This window comes from Rhagoletis pomonella, unplaced genomic scaffold (genome assembly GCF_013731165.1).
Source record: "Rhagoletis pomonella isolate Grant_MI unplaced genomic scaffold, Rhpom_1.0 Rhpom_scaffold_00010, whole genome shotgun sequence".
Lineage (NCBI taxonomy): Eukaryota > Metazoa > Arthropoda > Insecta > Diptera > Tephritidae > Rhagoletis > Rhagoletis pomonella.
Genome location: NW_023458564.1, coordinates 33417546 through 33434647, shown reverse-complemented (window position 1 = coordinate 33434647; position 17102 = coordinate 33417546). Strand labels below are relative to the sequence as shown.

Genomic DNA, 17102 nt, shown 5'->3' with positions numbered 1-17102 from the left:
TTTAGGACTCATATATGATCCAAGTTATGAGCCAGCACCTTGTGCCAATATAAAAACAATAAAGATTTGAAATTTATATCCCAACTTGTTTATACAGAAATTGAAAATAATTAGAAAACAATAAATGAACAAAATTTAGCTGTAGCTGCTGCTATTGCATGAATGTTGGAATGTGTATATGCACGTAAGTATGTATGCATGTTATTTGAAAGGAATTTTCGCTGAATGCTTTTGCAAATAAAGTGCGTTCAATAAGACTCAAAGAACAACCTAAAATAAGAGTCCGAATTTAGTAATTTATGAGGCTGATTAGAGGCTCGAAAAGAGTCCAAAATGAGCCGTATATTAGGCCAATAAGAGTCCAATATGACTCATATTGAGGCTCATTTGTTGTATGAATTTAAGCTCATATAAGTCGACCTTCGGAGAAAGGGAAACACCCTCATATCGGACTCTTAAATGAGCTCATTATGAGCATAATGGCTCCGAAATAGGGCTCTTTAAAGACTCATTTATGACTCCAAATGTTTGCTGGGTAAATGCCGGTTTGCTATTCGCGCGACAAACTTTTTTAAAAACGAAGTAAATTATGTAGTACAAATTGTTAGTAATTTTCATCAGAGTTTGAATAACTCCTTTCACTAAATAGCTTTTAGTAACTTTAACTAGACCTTAACTTATTTTATTTTATTAATTTAAGAGCAGTTTTGACAAAATTTTCTTGCTAAAAAATCTTTTTTTACACTACTTTATTTTATTCCTTTGATTGTACATGTTAAATAAAAGCTTGTTTTTAAAAAATATTTTTTTTACATTATTTTATTTTCTAGTTTTTATTTATGGATGCTTTAATGGCTAAGGCAGTGGCAACATTCCTTCCAAAACGAACTCTCCCAGTTGCCAGATTTATGTAAAATGTCCGATGATCTTCCACCGGTGACTCAAGATATGACCTCATTTTCGTAAAAATGTCTACCTCATGTATAAAACGCAATATATAACAAGATCTTAACACAATAGACCTTAGAACAGCATTGAAATATTTGTTTAGATAAAACTTTTCGCTAATCCAATTGTTTTTCTTACTAGCCACCCTGCTTTGCATTCTATCATTCTTCGAGTAAAAAAAATGTCAAAATTAGCGGCAAATCATGCGCGTCGAAAATAAAGTGTCCGCGTATTTTACAATTTGTGAACATTTTAGCCTATTTGTTTTGATTAGTTATTTATTCACTAGTAAGTAAGCAAAATTCGTTTAGTTAACAATACTATCTTGTAAACTTGCATGAAAGAACAAAGATTATTGATAGAGGGAGCTTCTGTGAATTATGTCTGGGAAGCGTAATATATCGTACGTGAAACCCCAAGATCCAAGTTTTTTAGCCAAGTTAAAAGCACAAATCGGATATAAAGAAGGTCCAACTGTTGAAACGAAGGTAAGGAGTGTCGGTATATATTAGGTGTCTTAAAATATCTAATAAAAAAACCTTCAGCGGCAAAGGCTTGATTTCGACGATAACAGCTCGGGCAGTGAAGGCTGCCCCGACCGTGAGGAAGAGAAGCCCCAAATAGTGGTGTTACAGAGTGGAGACTTGACCCCGGAGGAAGTCCGTAAAGAGGAGGCACGAATTGCCAGAGGTATGTTTGTTTATTGGGAATGTAAAGGTAAAACTTAAGTGCTTAGAAAGTCGTCGGGACATAAAGTGGTGGCGTAAGTTTTTATGTACATATTAATGTATTTGTCACTATGAAACCCCCAAATATGCATAGATTTACGTACATATATACATATATATATAATGTACAATACTTAACCCCAACCCCCACTACGAAAACCTAATCTTCGATGGTTGTCATTTATTGAGGTTGTTTTGGTATTTTCCCTTTCCTGTTTTTTCTTCTGTAGAGAGTTGCCCAATGGATACACCTTGGTGTTGCCTGACTCTGGCTCTAGGCCGTGAATTTTAGTTGTCATTTTAGTTCAGTTCAGTTGAGTCAGAGTCGAGCGTTGCGTCGTTTTCTTTGCTTTTGTCGTTTCGTCCACGCTTTTGCCTCATTTTCGCCAACTGCAAAATTTAATTTAACAAAAAGTGGAAAAATCGAAAGGTATGTGAAAAAGTGCAATTTCCACAATTCGGGTTTTAATCGAAGTTCTTTTTTAAACAAATTTGCAATAAGGATATGAGTGTTTCTATAGTTATAGGATGTGAAAACAGCTAACTCATTAGTTTAGTATAAAATTTTTTTTTAAGCTGTACAAAACTATTTCATATATATATGTATAGTTCTTTACCCTATTGGAGTTGAAAATACACAATGTCCTCAGTAAAATATACCTAACCTAAAAATTTGGCCCAGAGGAGACCCATTTTTGTTGCATCTCATACCACCGCCTACCTAATATTTTCAAACAGCCACGCCTCGATAGTCCGTCGTTTTCATCGATGCTCGTCTGCATCATCAAGGCTACGAGCAATGCTGTACACCAATTTAAGAAACCTCCACTACCACCTTCGCAATTTTCGTGCCAGCGGAGCACCCTCGATGCGATCACACAAACACACGTTTAGACAGCATACTGGGGCTCCGCTAAAGCAGACAGGCCGATGAAAATGTCGGTAAAGAGAATTTGATGAAGCAGGCAATAGCTGCAGTAGTAGCAGTTGGCATTGTTGATGCGGGGTAGTGACACGCGAGAAGGGAAAAAGAACAGTGCAAAAAGAAAAGTAAATGAGTGAAGAAGTGGAAAACAGAGTAAATGAAACAGGAAAAGAGAATGGCAAGTGGTTCGTCCAAGCCAGTAATGTATAAAATTTGGAGCGTTGAATATAGTATGCGGTACGCGGTGGGGTAAAGGCATAGGCGCGAGGAATGAAGAGCGTTTGAGGTAGCGGGTTGGCAGCCTGAAGGCTGGCACTATAAATCCAATCGGTACAGACATACATTTTAGACGTTAATTTGCATGACCGTATGTAAAACTTGTACGCAAGCCGGGAAAGGGAAAATAGAACCATGAAATGAAAGACGTAACTAGAGAGATATAATTTCAAAAATTTCGTAAACATTGAACTTTATGAAATGGGTTACTAGGAGTATAAGCTAGTTCGGAAAGGTACAAATTGATCCGTGATCAAAATAAAAGCGTGTGGAATCCATGTCCTTCAAGCAATCTGTTCAGAAAGGCGACAGGTTGGTTTATTTTTAACAGGACCACTAGAGAAGGAAGATTTTCATGCATTAGAAGACAATTCCTAGTAAAAGATGATATCGAGCATTTCACAACCAATTATATTCATAGATGCTATTTTATGCTGTTCTATTTATCTAACTATATACATGTTTTTACTTCTGTTAACAGAAGCAGCGGAAGCACGAGCCGATTTAAGTAGACCAATAATATTCCAGAAGCGAAAAGATAACCAGAATCACTCTACGACATCTGCAAGTAGCAGCTCAACATCTGAAATCAGCAGCACCAAAAGCTCTAAATCAAGCAACGATCCGGAAGGATCCAAGAAAATAAACAAGCGGGAGTTAAAACAAAGTCAAAAGAAGAAAAAACCCCAAACAAGTAAATTATCGTTTGACGCCGACGAGGAGGAGGACGAAAATTAACAAAAACCAGCCATCTTTTATAAGACAACATAAATCGTGTGAACATCTCCCTTTTGATGGTCCCAATGTAAGTCGGATATAATGCACATATTTAACTGCATCATTATAATGAAACAATTTATTAAACATATCGTACACCATCTTCAAAAGAGGCACAACTCAAAAATCAGATCCCAAAATATATCTGATTGTAGATCGTACAGATTCAACGCAAAAAAATGTATAACAGTAGTGTTCTAGTTAGAGAATATTTTCATGAAGAAAAATTATTTTCATTTATTGGAGATAAATCCTACGAAATGCAAAAAAAAAATCTACCAAACATTTTTTTATTTTTTAGTCGTGTCCCTTTTAAGGAAAGTGCGGTATGTAGATATATGTATCCATTAAAACGTTTGAAAAAGAACACCATTTTGATATTCTATCTATAAGATTAACATTATTATAAAATTTTTAAAAGAAATTGGAATCTACGAAAATCCCATAGTATATCCCAGGTTTAACAATATAGAGTATTCAAAATTTACGTTTCATTATGCAATTAATAAGCTTGATAAGGAGAATACGTTCAGTCTTTACAGATAATTAACCTCCAAAAAATGACGGCATATAACTTCGTCATTTTTTGGAGTTTAGTTATCTGTTAGACTGAACATATTCTCCTTATCAAGCTTATTAATTATATAATGAAACGTAACGATACATGCCCTTCCATACATTTTTTTTATACCAACTATGTGAATTGCTCAGACTTTGATTGCGTTTTCTCACAAAATATTTTTTTTTTTAATAATAATTCGCCTTTTTATTAAAAGTCTAGCTGGTTATACAACAAACACCATATAAATTAACATTTCAAACTTTGTACAAAAATTATAAAAGCTCTGCAAAGTTTCCGTAAAAATTTCAATCTTTTTAATCAAAATCTTTAGAAAAAAGTTTGGTATGAGTTTTGTAGTCTATTAAATTGTAGTATTATGAAGTGGACGTTTCAAGTTGTTAAAAATGTTGATTTTTCCCATACAAATCGTGTTCGACAAAGTTCTTTTATATGGAAGAGATGGCCAGCAAAAAAAAAAAATGCCTAAAATCAACGGGATTTTTTAGCACCTTGAAACTTGCAGTTCATTAATTTAATGGTCTACAAAACTACATACCAGATAAATATTTAAATATTCTGATTACAAACTTTGAAATTTTGAGGATTTTTATATTTTTTGTACAAAGTTTGAAAGGTTAATTTATATGGTGGTTGTTGTACATGATTTAATAATTAAAGGGTTGCTCAGAAAACAGTTTTCTCGCTCCCTCTAGACAAAATCGGCTCGCTTATCGTGTGTAGGTGCGTGTGTGTGCATAAGGGAGTGTCAAAACTTTAATGTTACCACCCAGAAGATAATGTGTAGGCTTTCTTAATTAAGTTGCAATAACACATATTTGATATAAACCGTAAGCAAATATTTCAAAGATGTATGATTTTTATAAATTAAAAAAGCCACTTTAAAAGAACTCCTCCAACAGGGCTTTCTGAAGTACGTACAATAAAAGCCCTTCTGGAAGGACTTCCATGGGTAGCGAAAGTAGAAGCCCTTCAATTTGTGCCACTCCATACAAAAAAGAAAGGAGAATGGAATGTAGGGCTTTTAACTCCTGAAACTATCTACTGGGTAGTGAGCAAACCTTTAATTATTGAATCATGGTTGTTGTAACCGTACATACTTCTGTATGTATATCACAGCTGGATTTTTATAAAAAAAAAATAAACTTTGAATAAACAAAAGTTAAAAAGTCTAAACTGGTCAAAATACCGCACTGCTATTATATTTCGTGGACAACTGTACATTAAATTACTGTAGCCAGAAGTTGCTTCCTTGAATGAAACAAGAATGAATACCTTATGTGTAAATTTATTTATTTATCAGCTTCTCATATTTCCACTTAGAACTCCACACCGATGAAAATATAACTAAAAACAAACTTCTTCAAGCTATTTATTCAAAATTCATATCCAATATGTTTTATTGCAACTTGAAATAAGTACATATCAATATAAACATACATACATCATTTGCGGAAATTGTAAATAGGAAAAGCCTTTCTAGAATGCATGCATGGAAGCCCTCTTTTCAGGCCTGCTTGAGTAAGGATGGCTTCATTTTGGGGGGGCCTGCTTAAATTATCTTCTAGGCAATAGTGACAACCGAGATGCCCTCATATGAGCCGTTTATTTTGAAAATGGCATAAGTCACTTCGTACCTCTTGTGCTTAAATGACCGGCTACTTGTAACCGAATCCATTTACAAATCGCTCTTTCGTCATACAAATGACAAAACCTTCTACCTTTGGTGGATGAATTTGAACTAATAACTGAATGACTGACGCGTTCAGATACAAGTTACCGGTCATTTAAGCACAAGAGCTGTGAAATGACTTATGCCACTTTCAAAATAAACGGCTCATATGCACCTACATATATACGCTAATTTTGTACATAACGAATCATATCGTATCACATATACATTGCATGTTTAGTTTCAGGTCAATATTTTTTTATCTTTACTAATTAAAGCGCACAATAAACAAATATATTTCTATATGCTAACAGACAAATTCAAATAAACAAAATAGCTTTATAAATCGAAAAATTGTATGTAAATGTCACTGAAGCTTTTTAAATCTAAGTATTAATTTTTGTTAATAAGGCCATTAAACTACATTCGTACCGATTTCGTCAATATTGTGCCGATTTTGAGAAAGCAACTGAAGACTAAAAAGACCGATTGCCGATTAACGGCAATATTTTAAACAAAGTAATATAACTCGAATATAGAGAAATTTTAAAAAATTATAGTAGTGCTCTTAAAAAACTGACATATCTGAATATTTTTATGACCATTTTCATAGATCTTTATTCTATCGACAAAGTTGTATGATCGGATGTGGTTCATTAGAAAATACCAGATTTTTCGCCCTTAAAAATCTGCTCACCGTAGCTATAGTTTGTCATCACCAGAGCTGAAAATTTTAAGCTTTTGCTTGGAATTGCTTGTTTTGCTTATTCAGGGTTTCCAAGCTTAATGTTATGAAAACGGTCAAGAAAAAATTTGATATTATTTCGTGCGGCTGAATACTAGTGTCCAAGGAATTTTGACATCTTATATCTCACAGCCTGCTGTCTCACTTTTTCCTTAGAAAATAATGAAACGGGCATATATTTCTGTTGAAAACAAGGCTTGCTTCACAAAAAACGTTTTTATAACCATGATAAAAACATAGCAAGGTAGAACCGTTCTCTCAATTTGTCGGCCATGATTTTTTTTTGAAGTTTGCCAACATTTTAAAATCATATAAAAGTGAAAATAAAAAATTGAAATTGTTCGAAATTGTTGTTGCTTGAGATTGAAAATTAAAATGTGTGTGTGAGTTTTTGAGTAAATTTAAAAATTAAATTGTTTGGAAACGTCAAGAATTTTAAAAGTGACTCTCAGCGGTTCTACCTTACTATATTTTTATCATGTTTATAACCATAGTAGCAAATAAAAACCATAGTAGCAAATTTCTTAAGAACTCCACACTCCTTAAGAAAATACAATAAACTTTTCTTGAGCATTTCTTGGGGTTTTTTAATCGTCGAACTAAAAAAATGTTTACAAATAATAACATTAACTCGTAGCTTCAATTTAATTTCGGCTTGGACTCAAAAGTTGAAAAGATAAGGTTTGTCTCTACGCCAAGGCATTGGTATTATTGAAGAGATAAAAATAATTAACTCAAATGGAGAACAAAAATTAAAAAAAAAAAAAATTTATATACATACATAACAAAAGTGGCAAATAAATCGGTACGTTAGCACCACTGAAAATATCAAATTTTAAATTCCGTTCAATACTTGAAATAAAATGAATAAGAAATAAGGATGTGCCGGGTATCCGGTAGATATCCGGTATCCGGCTTATACTGGCAAAAATCCAGCCGGATTTCGATTATAAAAGATTCTATTTAAAAATCTAGTTCAGTTTTTTTTTTATTATCATAATCAAATTTAACAGCATCTAATTGGTAATTAAGAGTTAAAAATTTGTATATTTTTCATTATGAAAGAAGCGTATTACACCAAATTAAAGGATCTTCTTGTCTGGATATAGGGGATAGCTGAAAATATTTCTCCACTTCTCCATCGTTTAGCTGTCCACATCATTACAAAAACTGTAATCAATATCAGAGCCGTTCGCGATTTCCCCAAAGCAGTCCCAAATATCCTGGTCTCGCTTTTCAATAGAAGCTTTCACTAAAATTCGGCCTTTTTTATATAACTCAGCAGGTATCTCCATGCTGATTTATATTTTCGAACTATTTAGTTCCCCATATGCCTAGTTTTTAGATTTATTATTGTCAGAGAAGAAAACGAGTTTTGAAACATGTGTCAAAAAAATATTGCAACAATGAAGCCTTACCGGGCGATTCGGGAAGCGAAACGATATGTAACCATGCATATTAGATCGATTTTCATCGCATTTTAAAATAAAAAGAAATCAAGCATACGTTTTTTCTTAGCGGCATTCATTGTTGTTTATCTTTTGTCTTTGCCGTTTCTTCTCTATTTATTTATTTAATTTTTTAATACAGAATTATATGATAACTTGTACTTAAGAGGAGACATTTTGTATTCCTAATTACGTATTGGATTGATCAGCTCGAAAACGCAAATAATCTAGCTAAACAAAAAACCTAATATAAAAATATTGTGAAATTTATTAAGGGCAGCAGTCTACCGGATATCTGATCCGATCATCATCACATGGTCATCACATGCACATATCGTATGTAATTATGAAAATACATATACCAATATCTTTTGTTTATGCCTAATTTTTTCCACTTAAGCAGGGATCACACGATTTGTACATTTGTACAGATTTGTACATTTTCACAGTTACAGAGAGGTGTTATTTAGAAAGTTGTTATTGAGCTGAACTCATTCAGGGCAAAAGTTTCTAGACCACACCACTCTGTACAAATCGTGTGATCCCTGCTTTAGAGCCTACTTCCACTTCCTGAGTTGTTGCACATTCTGATCAAATAAAAAATCTTAGAACGCTGAACAAAGGGTGCATTCCAAAATATCAAAATACAAAGCATCAGTGTCTTTTATTTCTAAACCTCAGTAGATTGTAATGTCAAATGTGCACAACCTAGTTCACTTGGAGGACTTTTTCTTCTGGTGCGGTTTAGAAATAAAAGAGACTGATCTTGGTATTTTGACATTTTGGAATGCACCCTTCTATCACATCTCTTGCATCATTCATACCTGTACGGAAATTGTGTTACCATTTAGCGACAATTTAGCGATGCGAAAGTTGTCGCTAAATGGTTACAGAATCTCCTTACAGTTTAGGTCACAATAGATATTTATTTATTACCACGACGAACGGAAAATGTGGTACTTGGAGATTAAGTACTTTGAAAAAAAACAAGAACGGCATTCATACGAGTATTTCTAGGATATATTTAGATCAGTCAATTGAGATATTTCATGATTTATTGCGAAATCATTAGTACAATAAGATCTGCGATCTGTTATAGTAAAACAAATGAAAGGTAAAACCAGAAAGATAAGACAAGGTCATAATGGTTTCTAAGGCTAAAGAGCGCGTCAAACGTGGCAATGCAATATATTTCAAAAAGGCTGTCAAATTGAGAAATTTCAGAAAGCAGTTGCTTGTGCAGTCACACTTTGCATGTAAAGTGTCCTTTGAAAGAGGATTTTTATTTCCGAAAGACGCATTGTAGAATGCTAGGGCAGAACGAGCAAGTTGAAATATATTTCCGAAATCATTTATGCGCTTTTAGTTGCAAACTAAACTGAAACTGATTTCCGAAAAGTGACAGAAAGGTCTTTCTGGCTGTTCACACGTGAAGAGAAACTTTCTCTTTCTCAATTGGACAACGAATTTCGTGGAAAAGTTGGAAATATTGCCAAGTCTGACACGCTCTTAAAACTTATAATAAAGTAAAGCTAAAACTTATAATAAAATACCTACAGACAGACAGTGGTTATACATATTAACTTGAGATTTGTTATTTAGATAGCGAAACTCTTAATAATACAACATAAATTTGTTTTAACCAAAGTATGCATGCACGGTTTAGACACAGGTCATTTCTCCTCGCCCATGCAAAGATGAATGTTAAGTCACTATTAAGCCTTGTACAGAGGTCACCTGCTTCCTCATGATTTTCAGACAGGTACAGTTCGATGTCATCCGAATATACATATACTTTATGGTATGCAGAAAAGATGTCATTTATAAAAGACTTACATATATGCCCTTTAGTTTTTTTTTTTCAGATTGGCTCTTGTTTGTTAATAATTGCGGATTTTGCAGAATTTTGATTTTATTTATTATCAAAAGAGTGATATTTAGTACAGTAATAATTGCCTTAGTTTTAGTATAACAAATAAAGGTACAAACTGCAATAGAACTTACACGGAATATGATAAAATAGAACAAAAGGAACAATCAAGTGTTAAAAATTAAAACAAAATTGAATTACAGTTGAAATTTAAAGTTGCTAAAATTTTCGTGCTTTTCCAACTTCTTACTTGGCGCTGTAACCGCCTAAGAGATTTTGGGTCAGTCCAACAAAGCACACAAGTTGTTTCTCTTTTGTGCAAGCTGACGCCAATTGGAAATGTCATGTCCTTCTCCACTTAGTCATTTCCGAGTTTAATACTTTCAGAGTTGGAGCGTCAGTTCCATTCGAACAACATAGTCAAGCCTGCGAAGCCGCTGTATTTTAATTCGCTGCACTATGTCCATGTCGTTGTAAAGCTCGTAGAGCTCATCGTCTGCGGTACTCGCCGTCGCCAATGCGTAAAGCCCCATCAATTTTCGGCAAAATTTTTCTCTTGAATACTCTCTCTTACTGGATGGCATTTTCGTACCCAAAAACTTGAAAGAAACCAGCAAAAGAGAGTGAATTTAGAGAGGAAAAATGACAGCTGATCTTGCAAGTTTTACTGAATTTTTACTGGAAAAATTTTTACTAGTAACTATTTGCTATTTAGTAAGAAAAACAGCTGATGGCATGATGCTTAATGCAATTCACATTACCAAAAGAATTGTTTGTGGTGCTTTTACAGTTGCAATTGACAAAATAAACCTTAATTACTATTACTATTTTTCTTAGAAAATTGCGTCGGAAAATAACAAATCAATCAGCTGTTCATAAAACTTGCAACTTCTTTCTGGTTTTGCGTTTTCGTACTTTCTTCCATATTTCTCTCATTGCGAGTAAATACGGGAGAATACGAAAACACAACTGTTGTGAGATTTGAGAAAATAACTGGATCTTAAATGCATTTCAAATGGAGATTTAACAAAAATTTTTATTAGGATGCATTAATTAAACAAAATTAACTATCTTGGTATGCTTTACTTAAATCTCACAAGCTTTCATAAGACTCAAATCACGGTTTCAAAGCTTCAATCGAAACTTATTCAGTGATTACCAGAGCTCGACTGAAATAGTTTCATATAAGAAATTTGCTACTTTTGGCTCCCTTCAATATCCGGCTTATTAAATTTATGATCTTTGGTATATGCATTTAAATGCCATTAACCCAAAACTCCCTGACCTTTACAGTATCGGTAATATCATTAGCACCCCCACTTCAATTACACCGGCACACAAAAAAAAGTGGTGTGTGCTGTTAACCCGACCCACCTACCGACATGTATTTCGATCCACTGAACCCGAATCTGAGGACCGTTTGACTCGTACAACCTCAAAATGTTGAGTAAATTGCGAAAATTGCGTATTCTTTGCCATTTTTCACAATTTCCACAATTAACGTGTCTGTAGGTGTGCACAATTCATATACACAATAAATGGAAAAGAAATTTTCTTCTGTCGTACATTTAGGTTAGGTTAGGTTAGAGTGGATGCCCCGCGCAGAGCGCGGAGCACACGTGGGCTGGAAAAGCCCGTTGTGATACCACTGGCCGAAGCCATTTGTTTCTTTCCCTCCCTTAGTAATTGAACCACCGAGTGCGTTTTATATAGCACAAAAAGTCGAGAATATTCGCCGAGTTCAAATCGGCTAAACAATCTACAAAGTACTTGTTGAAGAATTGGTTGCACATGTTGGCCAGGGCGGGACAATGGCAGAGATAGTGTTCGATGGTCTCCACCTCCTCCTCGTCTCTGCAACTGCGACAGAAATCGTTGGTGAGGTATCCTAACCTCTTTCCGTGTGTGCTCATCAGGCAGTGTCCGGTGATTACCCCGACTACTAATCTGAGAGAGGAGCGGTCCAGCCGGGTGAGAGCTATGGATCGCTTTACATCAATCTTTGGCCATATTTGCCTGGTAATATGGCAGGTGGTTTCCACAGCCCATCTTATATTTACCTCCTCAACGAGTTTCGCCTTTAGTCTGTGTTTGCAGGAGGTTAGAGGTATGCCCGCATTCCGAGCAGAATTGACTACAGATATTTCCGTCCGCCTCCTTTCCAGCTCGTAAGCTAGGCAGTTGCCAGGGATGTCCCTGTGTCCAGGGACCCATTCAACAGTCAAGGAGCATTTTGATGCCAGCAGGTTGAGAGTCTTCCTGCATTCGATGGCTACTTTGGACGTTGCTTCGTTAGAATTGAGAGATTTGATAGCAGCCTGGCTGTCAGAATAGATAGAGATAGGCCGTCCTGGAGGGGCGGAGGTTATAAGCCACCGAGCCGCCTCCATTATGGCGTTTAATTCCGCTTGAAAAACGCTGCAAGGGTCCGGTAAGCGAAAACTGAGATTTAGCGCGAGTTCGCCAGAGTATATCCCGCTACCCACTTAAGCTTGGAACCATCTGTATATATGGCCATAGACTCTGGGTTCAGGTCTGTGGCCCTTTCCCACTCGTTCCTCTCTGGGATTCTTGTGGAGAATTTGTTATGTAAACAAAGTAGAGGGGTGGTATAATCTATTTGTCGTAGATTATCCGGTAGAGTTTCAAGTACTTTTGCGTGCCCGAATCTGAGGCCTCTCCACGGCTGGATTGTATTTAGCCTGGCCGCACTACTGCCGGCCTGAAATTTGCCGAAGAGATCCACAGATGAAATAAATAAATGTGAATAGTAGAAAATATCTTGAGTAGTTTTTTTACATTTGCGCCTTTAAAAAGTGAAATTGCATTTGCTATTCACTTGAATACTTGATTGATACTTCAAAGTCCAGATGCAGTGAACCAAAAAAAAAGTTGTACATTGAAGGTTCTCCTCTTTAAAGTTGAATATCCCTGCCGTTAGTCAAGCTAATTAGGTAAAGCAAAAAATAATTAAAACAAAGTTTCATAGGTTTCATGCCAACTTAAACAATGCAAAGAAACTCCCTTTTTCAAAACCAAAAAAACAAAAACTTGTACACTAAGTTCAAAATGATTAACTGGTTAAAAAGTTAACCGTCCAAACTAGTTCTAAATTCGACAAATAAGATCTAGTTCGTTCTGCATCCCTTTTTCTATAGTTCCGAACCATTTCTAAATTAGTCACTTTAGATATAGATTTCTAGTGAAAAAACTGAAAAAATTAATTTTTTTAAAGTACCACTTTTCGCCGATTTTGGACTTGTGGGGATCTAGTTCCTATCAGACTAGTTCCTTCTTGGCGATAAAGACCTAGTACGGAACTAGAAATTTGATTCACTAGTCCGCGGTTTCCCTACATTTAATTTTTTTTTTTTTATAAAAATCTACCTTATTTTATATATAATTAAAACTGCATTTAAATGCGCATGAAATTTAATGCAGTTACAAAATACCGTTGATTTTTACGATTTTTTTAAACGATGCTACGCATTTTCTTCCATTTAAACCAAATGCCGGACATACTTTGTATGGAATGCGTGACACCGCCAGCAAAAAAATTATTAAAAATCAACGTTACTTTTAGTCACTTGAAACTTGCACTTTATCCTCCTGTAGTTTAATGGGCTATACTTATAAAATTGCGTACCTATAATTTTTCTAAAAATTCTGAGTAAAAAGATTGAAAGAGTTTGAAACAAAAAAAAAATTCAAAACACACCAAGCAATCAATATACTCACGATACTAAGGGTCAAATATAGTAAAACTGCGTTTTTAGTTTTACAATTTTTTTATTGGAACTTTATAATTTCAAAGATATGATGGATTCTAAAAAATGATTTAAAAAACTCAGTGCAACGTAGAATAAAAATGGGTACCAAATGAAAGAGAAAATTCTGTAGGATTAAAAAAATATATATTTTTTTTGGGTTCACAAGGACAACAGGTATTCAAATGCCCTTTTAATCAATATTATTTTTTTAAACTCATAAAGTTAGAAGGACTATATTTAAGTACTTTGTAAAGTTTATATTAGTTCTTTACATATAATTTTTTCAAAATAAATATTACAAAATTTCAAGGATACAAGTTTTAAGGACATTTTCAATACCTTGTGCGCCCAAAAATTTAATCTGTTCTTTCTCTACAAAATTTTCTCCTGAATTTGATACCCATACTGTTTTCCTAAGTACACTGCACTAATTTTTTTAACCATTTTGTGAATTACTCATATTATTCAATTTTCAAAGTGTTTTTAAAAAATCCTTACGTCAGAGAGAAAAGCTAAAAACGCAATTTTACTGCATATATTTGGTCCATGGCTTCGCGAATATATTGATTTTTTTTTTTTTTATCTAAAATTGCCTGTCGCACGGTGTTACATATGTGTATGTATAATTAGCTAGACATATATAAAAAAAAATATTAAATTTTAAATAAAAAAGAAATATAGCGAAAACTGCAAATTACAAATCCTGGGATTTTCGGGACTTAAAAAGTCCGGGATCTCGGGATTAACATCCCTAGTATGCACATACATACATATATCTCCATATTCTCTAACATGTTTATGCGTTGCCCTTTATGTTGTACATGAAGAATTTTGGCTGTCATTCCTTTTTTCATTGGTGTACATTTGTTTTCTGTAATATGGTTTGCGAAGTTAGATTCTGGCGTGGTGGAAGGTTTTAGAGTTTTTTGTGGATATCTTGTTTGTTCAGTGAATGAATGACGATCAGTTTTTGTCCCGTTTGTTTTTACTGAGTCAACGTTTGTTTGCTGTGATCACTTTGCCTGTTGTGGTGTATTTGTTGTAAGTGAGCCAAGGAGAGCCACAGTGATGTCGTGAGCCAAAGTGGGTTACTGAGTTCGCACCCCTGCTTTATAATGTATGGAAGAAAGTGTAAAACTTTCAAAGAAAAAAATTTTCAAAAATCAACGCGAATTTTGATACGCTTTAAACTAGCACTAAATATCAGAGCTGTGTAAGTGTGAAATCATTTTCAATTTTAAATCAACAATTTTTTTCTATCCAGTTTTCATTACTTATTCTTCGCTTACGATTGAGGTTTAAAATTTTTGAATTTTCCATTCTCTCAAAGCAGTTATGAATTCACACATCAACATATTCATAGCAAGATTGAAAAAACCAATGCCCAATCAAAAAAAGGTTTAACACTGAATGAGTATTGAAAAGGCTGCAATCTTTTATGTGTGTGCATTCTTTAACTCAGTACCAATCATTAGTTCAAAGACACCCTGGTAAATAACTTTTTGATAAAAAGGAAGATTTTTGACAATTGCTCAATTGTAAAAATTCAAACCGGCGTTACCCAATTTAAGTTTTTTGGTAGAGGGGATTTTATATCATATGTTTGGGATTATATATAAAACAGTTGTATTAAAATTTAAGTTTTAAATATAATTCATGTTTTATCTTGAAAATGTTTAAAATTTACATTAAATTAGATAACTACTTCGCATAAGTTTAACATTTAGGTTGATAAAATTTTAGTGAAAATATTTTAAAAATCTTAGTATCTTTAATAAAAAAATAGCTCATCATAAAAATTGTATCGCCGTTCGGCGTCGGCGTAAGTTTGTAGGTCCCTCCCATTTGTGTGACAGCAAAGGCGCACGCTACAAATCGGAGGAGAAGCTCGGCCAAAACGTAGCAAAAGTGTCAAGGCCAAAATATGATTATTATAAATAAATTTAGTTTCAAACAGGTCGCAACCCTCTTCAAACACCTCAAAAGTATTCCCAATATTATTTAGTTGTGAACCCGCATGAGTGCGAAATTACCATTTTTTACCAGAATTTCCAGATTTTACCGGAAGTCATACTTGGTTTTCTGGCAACTGAGAGGACAAATAAGAGAGTAAGTAAGGTCATCTCTTTGTCTGAAGCTACCTGGTGGTAAATTCTGGTAAATGTGTCAAAACATCCGATGTAGTGTGTTTGACAACCAAATTGTAAACAAAAGAGAAGTGCACTCTGCTAATGCATGTTGAAAAGTAAATAATTCCTTGCTTGAGTGGATGCTAATGAGTTTTGGTTAAATTACAAAACGCTTAAAAAGGTATTAGCCGTCATTTTACGTTTAAAAACTTTAAAACTTTAACACATTACCACCCTAGACTCTATATATGATTGACCATTGAACTAAATCGTTGTTTATTTGGGTAAGATTAAAATATATTTTACTATTCAATATTGGAGTTGGTGTGAAACAAAAATTAATAATTTATTGTTATGTATGCAAATGAGAACTACAATTCTGAGCTTATTGAGCATCTCTTAGTCAAAAACAAAGGCAATTTTGCTTGATCAAGTTTCGAATCTAAGAAGAAAATGTTTTTAACAAACAAAAGGTTAATAATAAAATTTGAAGGATTTAAGATATTGCGTATGGTAGCATGAAACGTCACAATCTTCTTAATTGTCAGGCAGTTGATATGGCTACGAAAAAGTGACAATGGAAACACATAGCTGAAGATTTCATACTTACAGTGGGATAAACTTCAAACCTCTAATATAAATTAGTTAAATTTAGTTATTATTTTGTTTAACAATTTTAAGTTTTCGTTTGGAATAGTTTTCATGAACTTATCTATTAGGAGATCTCTTTGGAAAATTACCGTACATCCGATATCTATTGAAATTTTGACATCCTCACTTTTTGGAAAAAGAAGTTCAAGATACAAGTTTATGTGCAAAAAATAAATTAAACAATAAAAGTCTCCTTATTTTTATGGAACTTATAATAGAAAAATTTGTATTTCATTACCCAGACTTTATGAATAGCCTACTCTATAAGTAATAGTAGAAATTCCGAATTAGTAAGTTCAGTCAAGACGTCATTCAAAAGTTTTGAAGAAAATCACTTTTCTCTTTTGTGAAAATTTGGGACTATCTTATGCGAGTATTGTCGACAAAATGTTAGTCTATGAATGACTAAAAATTAACGAATAAATGGTTAATCGCGATTAATGATTAAAATTAATTAAGCGATCGCTGTGGTGTAGTGGTTAGAAGTGCGCACTACCATTCCGCAGGGTGAGCGTCCGAGCCCAGTTCCGGCCAACAAAAAAAAGAAAATGTTTTTTGTAATAGTGGTCGGCCCCCGGCAGGA

The 17102-nt window shown here is 34.0% G+C and overlaps 1 protein-coding gene across 2 annotated transcripts; it reads left to right on the top strand.

Annotated features, from left to right (window-relative positions):
• The first annotated feature begins 998 nt into the window (after window positions 1–998).
• On the top strand, window positions 999–3640 carry LOC118746256 (uncharacterized protein KIAA1143 homolog). 2 transcript variants are annotated; one of them, XM_036480091.1, is made up of 4 exons: window positions 999–1236; window positions 1311–1436; window positions 1494–1638; window positions 3359–3640. In XM_036480091.1, exons 2-4 carry the CDS (start codon window positions 1329–1331, stop codon window positions 3613–3615), a joined length of 510 nt encoding a protein of 169 aa, XP_036335984.1. In that variant the 5' UTR covers window positions 999–1236; window positions 1311–1328; the 3' UTR covers window positions 3616–3640. The 2 variants fall into 2 exon arrangements, with proteins under 2 accessions (XP_036335984.1, XP_036335983.1); XM_036480090.1 differs by having other exon boundaries at window positions 1000–1436.
• The last annotated feature ends 13462 nt before the right edge of the window (window positions 3641–17102 follow it).